We start from the raw sequence: 12,250 nt of genomic DNA, 5'->3' as shown, positions 1-12,250 counted from the left end.
CGTACGGTTGCACACGTGTGGAGTAAAGTGACACGCATGCATGCCGATCCAACCATCCAAATCGTGATCAAGGTCCCTATGATGGGCCCATCTTAAAAATTAAGCTGTTCCAAGATCTGAAACATTCAAATTAACCCAGAAAATCCCAATTCATAAAACGGCAGTCGAGATCCTAACTAATGTCCTTTTTTAGGAACTCACCACATACAGCTGGTCGCATGCAGAGCCCCACCTCTCCCATCGACGTGCCAGTACTTTGAAAAGGTGGGCCCGACCATTTCGATCAGATGAGCCAGACCTATAACTGACGGCCATCTACTTCGGATCGGCCAGAAGTGATATTCATGGTGGGCCCCCCGTTTGGCTAGAGTGTCCCCTAAAAGAGTCATGATGCTGTAAGAAGGTGAACAGTTCTTCACTTGTCCTATACCGATAAGAGTGGACCCAGAGAATGAATGGCTGTGATTGTGACAGAGGGATGCCTACGTGTCCAAAGGGTTGCGCATGCGTATGACATGCCATACACTGGCAGAGCAACGTACGAATCGGATAAAAAAAGACCAAATAAACCACCATGTAAGGAAAGAGGGATAAGGAAAAGAGAAGAGAAGGGAAGAGAAGGAGAGAAAGGGTCTCGTGAAGCAGCAGGTGAAAGAAGGAAAGAAGAAAGAAAGAAAAGCTTCTCTTTCTTTCTTTCTCTCTCCTCTCCAATCTCTCTCTCTCTCTGTATACTTTTCAACACCCACATTCATTCCTTGCTTCCTCCTTTCTAATCACGAGATCCCCATCTCTCTCTCTCTCTCTGGCTCTCTCTCTCTCTCTCTCTATGTCTTCTTCTTCTACAGAGCCTTTCTGGTATCGCTCTTCTCTACGACCTTGTCATTGGCATTTTCGCTGTGGTTACAGACACTGATAAAAGAAGGAGATTTTCCTCTCTTTTTTTTCTTTTTCTTTTTTTTTTTAAAATTTAATTTTAGGGTCAGACTCTGAAAATGTCTGACGGTAACATCGCAAGAAAACCCTATCCTGAGAATGTCTCAGATGCCCTCTCCGACCGCTTCCAAAATGCATTGAGTTGCGAGAACAACAAACCCGATTTCAAGGAGCTGGATCTCGGGTCCCCCGTCTCCCCTCTTCGGACCCACCTACGCGGCGGCGGGCCATCATCGACGCTGATCACGACAACCAGCAGCAGCTCCAGTTCATCCGGTTCCGTCTCCGGCAAGACCGTGGCCAATGCTGCTGCCGTCGCGAAGCGATCCGACGGTGGGAGTCACTCGGGCGAGCTCTCGGCCGGGTCCAGCGAAGGCAGCCCGACAGCGGCCGAGAGCGCCCGGTCCGCTCGAGGTTTGAGGCCCGGGCATTTGAGATCGAATTCCGCTGGGACCCCTTTGATATACTCCGGCGGCAGTGGCGGCAGTAGCTCCGTGAATTCTCCGAATGCAGTGTGCCTTCCGACGGGGAATATCTGTCCGTCGGGGAAGATTGGGAAGACGGGCATGGCGTGCCGGGCGAGGAGCGACGTGCTAGGGTCTGGGACGGGGAATTACGGGCACGGGAGCATAATGCGGGGCCCCGTGAAGTCGGGCGGAGATGCTCCGGCCACGGGCCCCACCGGCGTGACGGGGAACATACAGTTTGCCGGGGAGTCTGTGATGGTGAGGCGGGCCATGGCCAGCTCTGATCCGGAGGAGGTGAAACGGGCTGGGAATGAGCAGTATAAGAGGGGGCATTTCGCCGAGGCGTTGTGCTTGTACGACAGGGCGATCGCCATCTCGCCCGACAATGCGGCTTGCAGGAGCAACAGGGCTGCCGCTCTGATTGCCCTCGGGCGGCTGGCGGAGGCTGTGAGGGAGTGCGAGGAGGCAGTGAGGTTGGATCCTGGGTATGGTCGGGCGCATCAACGGTTGGCGTCGCTGCATCTGCGGTAAGGGGCATTGGCAAACTTCACCGCTTATGTTTTCATGTTAGTGGATTGTGTTTTGGGAGATGGAAATGGTGTGTTTGGGGAGGTGAAACCTTGAATTTGGTGTCTTTGATTTTGGTTGCGCTCATCTGCATTTTGTTCCTTTTGCTGTGTTGTGTTGGTCTTTTGAGGAGATGAGGTGCTTGGTGGGGGAAAGATCTAATTTTTATGAATGATCTGTTGTGGGTAGATTCTGTTCTGCTCTGAATGAGTCTCTGTTATTGTTTGATGATTCCGATTCCTTTGTTCTCGTCACATTGTGGGTTTCACATTGGTTTTTTTTTTTTTTTTTTTTACTTTATTTTATTTTTATGGTTGAGAGTGATTAGAGTATTAGGGTGAGTGGTTTTGATTCGTTGGTTTCTTGGTCTACTGCTTTCTGCTGTGTGAGTTAATTTGGTTCATGGATCCTGTTGGGGTTTTTTTTTTTTATCCTGTTCTCTTACTTTTTCAGTGAAATGGCTACATTGGTTCTTCTCTGTTTATGATTTCTCATGTTGCTTGAATGGTTTGCAGATTCATGGGTTTCCTTTGCATTACTGTCTTTTGCTGCTTGATACTTTGTTTTGCTTTTAACTGATTTCGTTCTTTGTTTTCTACTCTGTTCTATTGTTCTTTTGCTGTTTGATTGGTTTGCATTCATGGGTCATCTCTGTAGTACTGCCCTTTTTCTCTTCGCTTGTTGTAGATTATTGGTTAGCAATGTAGTACAACCCAATTATTTCGTTGCCTATTCAAGAATCATACATCTCATTGGTTAATTTAAATTGCTGTTTTGAGTGATTTTGATTCATGTTCCTAGGCATTCTTTTATCCCCGATCTTCCTACAGGCTAGGGCTGGTTGAGAATGCTCGGAGACACGTCTTCATGGGGCAGAAGCCAGATGGTGGGGAGTTGCAGAAGTTGCAAGCAGTGGAGAGGCATTTGAGTAGATGTGCAGATGCTCGGAAAATTGGAGACTGGAAGAGCACATTGAGGGAAGGTGATGCAGCTATTGCCGCTGGGGCAGATTCCTGCCCTCAGGTAAAATTGCATATTCAGATCTCGCACCATCTCAATTTTAGACAATTAGCTATAGAAGCAATAACAATGGTTTGAATTGGTGTGAACATGTAGCTTTTCGCATCTAGAGCAGAATCCCTGCTGAAGCTCCATCAACTTGAAGAGGCTGATTCTGCATTGCTGAGTATCCCCAAATTTGAACAGTTTCCCCCATCATGCACGCAGATCAAGTTCTTTGGAATGCTATGTGATTCTTACCCTTTCTTCGTCCGAGCCCAGGTCGAAATGGCATTTGGAAGGTGCGGTTTGAAATTTAATGTTCCAAAAGGAAAGTGTAAATGCAGTTTTGGGTGAGTGATAGTGGATGATGGATGTTTTGCAGGTTTGAGAATGCTGTTGCGGCTGCCGAGAAAGCTGGCCAGATTGATCCTCGAAACATTGAAGTTGCAGTAATGCTGAACAATGTGAGATCAGTAGCAAGAGCCCGGGCCCGTGGGAATGATCTCTTCAATTCTGGCAAGTTTGCAGAGGCCTGTGTTGCTTATGGAGAAGGCCTTAAATTCGATCCTTCCAACCCTGTTCTCTATTGTAATAGAGCGGCTTGCAGGTCCAAGCTTGGACAATGGGAGCGATCAGTTGAAGATTGTAATGAAGCTCTAAGGATCCAACCCAATTACACCAAAGCTCTTCTCCGTCGGGCTGCTTCCAATGGCAAGGTGAATTACCTGTACTTCATGTTCATCTTCTCTCATGTGTATTATGCTCTTAGACCTTTGTGGGTTGATTGGTTTATTACATCTTCTATGGAATTTAGCTTGAACGGTGGGCTGACTCTGTACGAGATTATGAGATTTTGAGGAAGGAACTTCCAGGTGATAAAGAGGTAGCCGAAGCTCTCTTCCATGCACAAGTTGCATTGAAAAAATCACGTGGTGAGGAGGTTTATAATATGAAGTTTGGTGGTGAAGTTGAGGAAATTTCAGACATCGATCAGTTCAGAGCGGCAATATCTTCACCTGGTAAGCGTTGCCATGTTCACCGGTCTTTGCTACTCCATGTGTCCTAATTCTTAATTTTTCCATGGGACTGCAAAATCAATTTGGTTTCAGTCACACTCATATCTGCAGTTGCATCGATTTAGTTAAATGGTTCCTTTGTTTGAACTGCAAAAACATTCATTCATGTACTCATCGACTGCATACACCTGTTCTTCTGGTGAGCTTAGCTGGCGATCATTTTGTTAGGCATCTACTGTAGACATCCCAATTGTTCTAGCACTGACAATTAACTGATTAGTTTCAAACTACAAATCATATGTTTTTTGCAAGAATGATGCATGGTATTCTTAAAAATCTGGACAATTGTGATGGCTACTTGCTAGAATAGGATTTCAGATCCTAACCTATCCCCTCATGTGCCAATGTGATGGGTACTCGCTGTAATTGGATTTTAAATCTATTGTACTCACACAGGCCAGATGCAATACTTCTACAAAAATCTCATCCGTCCATCTGGTAGGCCCTCTTGTTCTGTAGGCCAAAAATTGGTTTCTGGTCATCAGGTGGGGCGGCAAATGCATGAAAGAAATGGATTAGTGAAATAACTGAACAACATGTGCATTGATGTACTCATGTGGCCGACCTTATTAATGCACGGGCTGACATTCAAGCTTCAGCGCATACTTGTTAGGCTCACCTGTTGGCCAACATGGATATCACACATCGCACATTGGCATGTGTTAGGAGAGCTCATATCTGTAGCCGATGCGTAGCCCAATCTCTAGAAATCTCCTCTCCAGTTGTTTTACTAATGCCCTGTTGGTAGACACCTAAATGAGAGTAGCGATCAACTCATTTGTAGGTGTCTGCCAAATGGGGACTAGGTTCTTTAGGTATTAGTTGAAATACCATGACCTGCCATCTCCTCAACAGTCCTCCATTCAGTGATTGAACTAGAAGAATCCAGTTCGCCCATTCATCAAGAACTTTGATTTTTCAGGAGTTTCGGTAGTTCATTTTATGGTGGCATCGAACCAGCAATGCGAGCAGATATCCCCATTTGTGGACATGCTATGTGTCAGATACCCTTCTGTGAATTTTCTCAAGGTAAACTGCACAGACATGCATTAGTTGCTTCATCTTTCATTGCATTTCTTTCAATCGTCCCCTTCTCTGATGATCCATTTTCCATTCTTTCTGCTTGACCTGACTGACGGTGTTTGGTGAAGGTGGACGTTAATGAGAGCCCGGCAGTGGCCAAGGTGGAGAACGTGAGGATAGTTCCTACGTTCAAGATTTACAAAAGCGGGACACGGGTGAAGGAGATGATCTGTCCAAGCCCGCAGGTATTGGAGTACTCGGTGAGGCATTACAGCTTCTAGGCGCTTCTAGATCCATACAGTTTTTTATTCTTCCATGTTTTTTTTCCGCGCAAACCCCACATCACCCATCTTCCCTGATTCATACCAAACTCCAATCCTGTCACAAAAACCAGCTGCATAATAATTTCACAGAGCCGAAGCCGGAACCAGAGCGACAGTCAGTTTTTCGTTCAGCCCGTTTATTTATTCTTTTCCATTTTTGTCACTCTGGTTTTTTATTTCCTTTCCCTCTGCTTAGGCCAGCCTTATTGTTATACTCCCACCTTCCTCATATTGAGAAAAAAAGCTGAGAGATGAGGATGTACAATTAATTGGCTTTTGTATTACAAATTGAGGGATGAGAGAGAGAGAGAGAGAGAGAGAGAGAGAGAGAGAGAGAGAGAGAGAGAGATGGTAGAGATTGTGTACATGTATATAAAATCATATACCAATATTGGGGAGCCATGAGTGATTGGGATTGTCTGGTGGTACTTAAGTGGGGTAGTGAGAGGATGATGATGATGCTGTTGTTGCTGCTGATGCTCTCTACCATTTTATGAATAAAAACTTCAATTTTTTTCCTTCTTCTTCCACGTTTCATGTCAAGGGCTCAGTCAAGTCTGTCCAAACTGGGGCCCATTATGGATGGAGCATAGCCTGAACCATTACACTAATTGAATGATCTTAATTATCCATCTCATTGCCCAGGCACTACATTTGTATGGTAAAAATGAATTGATCCACACTACATCCTAACCGCAGTCAGTATGATTCTCTGTTGTGGGACTGAAGTAGTGCAAAGTGAACCTCCAAGGCCTCTTTTATTGAGGGTGAATCGGTAATTTTCTTGTCATTTAGAGAGAGAGAGAGAGAGAGAGAGGTGTTACAGGGATATTGGAAAGTACATTGGGTTTCAAGTAGAGCGTTGGCCTTGTGCTTATGGGTGGTGGGGGCATTCATTGCATTGTGTGTACTCTTTTGATGAGAGATAAATATTAGGTGGTGTTTGTTTTGTTTTTTCCAATTTTGCAAGTTTGTTGGGGGTTTGGACGTGGAAATGTATTTGCGGTGTGTGGTCTTCTTTTATGTTTCTTCTTAATGAGGGAGCAGAAACAGCCTCGTTGTGCTTCCATTTCACATGTGGCATTGGAGTCACCATTTCCTATTTATATATATGCTCTGCCAGATTTGAGTTTCCATGTGCTTGCATGTGCTTCCTTGGGCCCCACTTTTAATAGCGTGGAACTCCAAATTCAGACGTGATTTTGCTATGCAAGCCTTTTTTCGATTTTTCTTTATTGAATTTGGACTTTTGACCATCATTAATCAAGTGGTTTTTTTTATGTCCCACCAAATTGGATTTGTTCTGTGATTTTTTGGGCTGTGAGTGGCCCACCATTTGTGTGGTTTTGAATTGATATACATGCCTGCCATATGCAATTACTCATCAGGGAAGTTGGTTTGGAGTACACCCAATCAGTTGCAGTGATCCATGCCTTGCAAGGTGGGGATGTACATTTGGCAGGTGGTTCCTTGTTTTAATTGATTTGGTACCCTGGTGGCCCACCACCTTTCTGTGAGATCTGAGCCACAAGATATTATGTTGCTTATGATTCTTTCAGTCTCTAAATATGTTTGATATTCGGTTCTTTTTCTTCCCTCATTATTGGGTGGGATTGAATCCGTGACTTTGTCAACCGTAAGATTAGTTGGGAATTTGCTTTGGTTTTTATAACTTTTTTTGTGGTTGGGTCTAACATGTGACCCGCATTGGGGCCCACAAGTCTTTATTACTGGGCCATCAGGGTCAACCCTCCCTTGTGATCTTTTTCAATGTATAAAAGCAAGAACATGGGTGAATTATGAAATGATTCGGTATAAGCCAATCGAATCTTGGACGTTAGACATTGTCACGGACTTGTCGCCGCCTGTATACCAGCTGGCCCCACATCAGATTATCGTCCAACCCAAGGAGTGGCCCAGATTTAGTGCCGCTCTTTAATTATCAAAATGGTTACTGTTATTTGAAATAGTGAGTTAAATGGGACTTGCAGAAGTAACCACCACACGTCACTTTCAGTTGACTTGAAGAAGACTGTCCTGGTCTAATCTAATCAAGGTGTGTCACTAAGTTTTATTCTTTTGGAATGCCGGAAAACTGGGTCGACTCAGGATACATAGGTTTTTCCATGTTGTGGCCCACCTATGAGTGAATTGGACTGATTTTGGTAATCAAGCCTATCAGGTGTCCATTCGGACCAATTGGCAGGTAGGGACCTTTATATGAATTGTCCGAGTTGACTCAGATTCAGTAACACACCCATTCCGCTTGAAACCAGGAGTTACCCCTTCCCAAAGTCACCATTTCACTCAGGTGAGTCGGGCCAATTCAGCCTTGATTGGAGCGAATCCTGACTCAAACTCTTGGTTGAACAAGTCAACCCAAGCTGGCAAACCGGCTCTGAAAAATCATTAGCCTTTTTTGCATGTTTCAAACCAGGCAAAACTAGGGCTGTTCACAGGTCGAGCTAGCTCGACTAACTCGCTTGACTCAGCTTGAGTCAGCTCGGATTGACTCGGCTTCAATGGCTGACTCGGGCCGAGTCAAGCTGATTTTTTGTAGCTCGAGTTGAGTTCGAGCAGGGGGCATTCGACTCGACTCGACTCGACTCGAAGCTTGAACTCGAGCTTGACTCGGCTCGTTTAATAAGCATATTAATTTATTAAATATTATATATATTAAATATATTATATATAAGAGTCTGGATCCTCTGTTATCAGGTCAACAGAGAATTCCTATTACCCTAATGGTTCGGCGTCCGAAGCTATTTTTATTTATTTTTATTTTTTTAGTGAGTGGTGATGTGGACTTATGAGAATTTGGGTATTAGGAATTTTCTGTTGACCTGATAACAAAGGATCTGGATTCTATATATAACATATATAAGTCACTCAAACACCCAACCCCACCCAACCCTGGTAAGCAGTCCCTTTTCCTTTCTTCTCTCTCTACCTATTGTACACCCGCCCGGCGCCTGACTAGCAGAAATCCACCACACCACCACCACCAGCGCACGACCAGCACACTGCCTGCCTGCTCGATCTTGCCGGGCGAAGAAGACCGCACGGCCACGCGCCCAATCCTAACTCAGTTAGCACTTACTTGTCTCCTGCCACATCCATGCCTTTATTTTAAAAAATTACTCGTTGTTTTTTTTAGTTTTTTGTTTTGTTTGGTTTTCCCATCTCATAGTTTTCAAATCATCCTCTTTTTTGCCTTTTTTCCAAATCATCTAATGCAACCATGAAAGTTAGATAGAAATGCAATAAGGATTTTGAGAAAAAAAATGAAATTAGGTTTTTATTGAAAGTTAGACTTGAGGAATTATATGGTTGGATAGTTGGTTTTTAAAAGTAGGGCCCATGGTTTGATGTTCCAGATTATTTTTATCTAGTCTGGTGGTGGATGGCCCACAATATAAGAATCTCCTTGGGAGAATCCTACCATTACTGGCTGTAGATAGTTTAGAAAGGGTGAAAAGATCACATGCATGCGTTTTAGTTGTGGACCCCATTCATGATGTGTATGTAGAATCCAAACTGTTCAACAGGTGAGATTCTTCATGGGGCACCCTAGATACTAAGAATCATCTTCATCAAAATCTAGATGTTTATGTCTTAGTAATAGTGACATATGATATGAGACATTTAATTTGTATTTTTTTTGCAAAAATTTAATAAGTTAACATATAAAAAAGCTTGAGCTCGACTCGACTTGAACCACTAACTCGACCCGTACTCGACTTGTAAGCTTTGGCAAACAAGCTAAGCTTCAATGTTGAGCTCAAACTCGAGTACAGCATGGACAAGCCGAGCCAAGCTTGGCCCACCTCGACTCGACTCAGCTCGATGCCCACCCTTAGGCAAAACTCTCGCCAACTTGGGACTAGTCATCAAGTATGCTTTTCTGTGTTGGACGGATGATGATGGGTCCATAACATTTAAGGGAGCTGATCTACTTACCTTTCTAAGGCACTGGATTTCATTTTCATATCCCATGCACATGATGATCCTGACCGTGCTTCATGTGCCTCGCCCTTGCCAGTATCGAGGTGGCTACTGGACAGTACTCTGTGGACCCCACCACGATATATGTTCTATCAATGCCGTCTATCAATTTTTTCAGATCATTTGAGGGCACCAGCCCAAAAATGAGAGAGTTCCAAATCTCAAGTGGACCATACCACAAGAAAACAGTGGTGATTGAACGTCCACCGTTAAAAACTTCCTAAGGCCTGCTGTAATGTTTATTTGCCATCCAACCTGTTGTGGCCCAAGAAGTTTTTAATGTTGTGAGCATTCAATCACCACTGTTTCCTCCATTGTAGTCCACATGAGAGTACGATCTGCCTCATTTTTTGGTTCATGCCTTAAAACGATCTTGAAAATGGATGGACGGTGTGGATAAAACACATACATCATGGTGGGCCCCACAGAGCACCATCCAGTAGCTACTGGCTGCTCACAGCGTCAGTGGGTAATCCGCGTCCAATAATAAATTGCTTTGATTGAACTTATCCAAACCATCTAATAAATTATAAATGGACCTTTCCTCACTATGGGCCCGTTGCTCGATTTGTCTTCTAGCGTCCATTTGTAGGCCACCGATTAAGGGACTGGGTTCATTCAAATACTATGATTTTTGGACAATCATTTAAATTAATCTATACCATGTGTATAATTTGTGAGTGCCTTTGTATCATCCATAACACTCTGCCAGAGTATCAAACACCTCCCCTCCAACTCAAGGCCCAACGGTCAACATCAACCGTTTTCCATGGACCATCACCTTTTCTAATGGACCAAATTATAAAAAAGGTTCTATTCTACCTTTAAAAGAACACATTTCCATTGAGCCCACACCATCCTGTTTGCACCTCATAAAGATACATACAATTGTAGCACAACTCGCTCGAGTGCATTTGCCTCACACGTGGAAATTAAGCACAGCTCGTCAGGTGATCGTCATTATGCATACTTAGTGCTTCTAAACTCATACAAATATGATTTCATCAGGTGGGCCACACACGTCGACAGAAATTGATGCGGTGGTTAATCTCTTGACAGTTTTCTATTCTGTAGATGTGCGGTCCATCTGATGATCGTATAGCCCTGGGTTTTTACATATCCGAAATTTAAATTTTGTTTTCAGCTCCTGACAAGTGGCTCTGATCTCTCATACACATGCCTAGTTTCCACGTGTGAGGTAAGTGCACACGAGCGAGTGCAATTCGCATTACCATTTAGCATTGCGAACAATGGATATAAAATTAATTACAAGAGTTTTTACTAAGAGTACACGTGCAACTACATGCTCTACACGTGAGATTCAAGAAATCCATCAGATGGGCCCCATCACGTAGATGATCTGGTCCAAAAATGAGGTTGGAAACTAATCAGGTAGGCCAGAAACTTGCCAATCATACAGTTCAGTATATTTGTGCAGCCCACCAGCTGAGTGGACAACCCTATTTTGGGTAATATCATCTTCTTGGTGGGGTCCATCTGATGCACGGGTCAGATGTACCCAAAACATGCCAGCTCAACACGCATGGCATCGTATAGAGATAGGTATGGGCTTAGCAATCAAACAAAGGATACTCTTGAGTTGGGCTAGTTTGTACCGTCCATTTTTTGGGGCCCATCTGACGACCAGGGACTGAATGGGGACGACTTGGACGTCTTGGATCTTGTGGACATAGATGTGCTGTTCCAGACAATTAAAATAATCAGGCTTATCTGGTTTATCTAAGTGGGCCATTATTCATGTTAATTCCATACCCGAGCCTAATCCGTGGATCTTTAACTTCAGCCCAAATCCAATCACAGCGGTCTGTGGTCCATCCCTCTTCAACCCCTACTAAGATATACACGTGTATGGTCATGAGGGCTGAGAAGCTTATTTCAAACAGAAGCAAAAACGGGTCCCATGATTCCAAAAGAAAGATAAAAAGTAAATCAAAATCCCATATAAATCATGTTCTAACCACATAAAAATACGTGATTTTCAAACCATTGCTTTCCTCCCAAACAAACATGATTTTCCATCCAAACACATACCATGATTGAATTTTCCATTACACTTTCAGTATTCTTTCCTTACAAGCAAAGCCCAAACCCAAACAAGATTTTAAAAAAATAAAACACACACACAATATATACTTTCCTCACTAATCATATAATAAAAGGTCCCAATCAACCCAAAAACCATCATGGCCATTGGAACCTTGAGGGCCCACATTGGACCGTTGAATCTACTGGCCCACCCCAAAAGCCTCCACAGGGAAGGTCTTGACAACGCCAGCGAGGCTCTTGAAGTGGATCTTCCCTGTAGGCGGGTCAGCAACGGTGATCTCATTGACTGGGGGCCACAACATGAGCTCTTTGGCCTTAACTCCCTTGAGCTTCCTGATCCGTTTATTCTCTACATAGCCACGGATGTCAGTGTCATAGCTAACGAGCTTACTCACCATTTTGAATTGGTGCTCTACCTTAGACGATCCACATGTAGCCAGTGGCCCTAACAAACCCCACCTCCATCACATCTGCCAATGGGAGGAGTCCTAAAGGGAGTCCGAATTCTTCAAGGATAGAAATTGCTAGCTTAATGCCTTCATCGTGACCCTTGGTTACAATGCCACCTTCCTTCTCAGCCATTGATTTTAATTGATATCCTTGGAATTTGAATCTTGGGTGGAGAAAATTGGACCCTTTAATTTATATATATATATATATATATATATATATATATATATATATATAGGGGAGGATAGGTGGGCCACCAAATATGTGGGACAAAAACCAATGGAGGAAACAAGGTGGGTTGCTTTGGATTGACCGTCTGATTCCAGTTCCCTACTTT

The 12,250-nt window shown here is 43.8% G+C and overlaps 1 protein-coding gene across 2 annotated transcripts; it reads left to right on the top strand.

Moving 5' to 3' along the window:
* Positions 1–584: 584 nt before the first annotated feature.
* LOC131241023 (TPR repeat-containing thioredoxin TTL1-like) lies at positions 585–5,908 on the top strand. Of its 2 annotated transcripts, XM_058239637.1 has the most exons (7): positions 586–1,927; positions 2,798–2,990; positions 3,084–3,268; positions 3,352–3,685; positions 3,784–3,988; positions 4,968–5,074; positions 5,197–5,908. In XM_058239637.1, exons 1-7 carry the CDS (start codon positions 993–995, stop codon positions 5,347–5,349), a joined length of 2,112 nt encoding a protein of 703 aa, XP_058095620.1. In that variant the 5' UTR covers positions 586–992; the 3' UTR covers positions 5,350–5,908. The 2 variants fall into 2 exon arrangements, with proteins under 2 accessions (XP_058095621.1, XP_058095620.1); XM_058239638.1 differs by lacking the exon at positions 4,968–5,074 and having other exon boundaries at positions 585–1,927; positions 5,197–5,340.
* The last annotated feature ends 6,342 nt before the right edge of the window (positions 5,909–12,250 follow it).

Source organism: Magnolia sinica, chromosome 3 (genome assembly GCF_029962835.1).
Source record: "Magnolia sinica isolate HGM2019 chromosome 3, MsV1, whole genome shotgun sequence".
NCBI lineage: Eukaryota > Viridiplantae > Streptophyta > Magnoliopsida > Magnoliales > Magnoliaceae > Magnolia > Magnolia sinica.
Note: the sequence above shows the minus strand (reverse complement) of the source record. Positions and strands in the feature narration are given on the sequence as shown.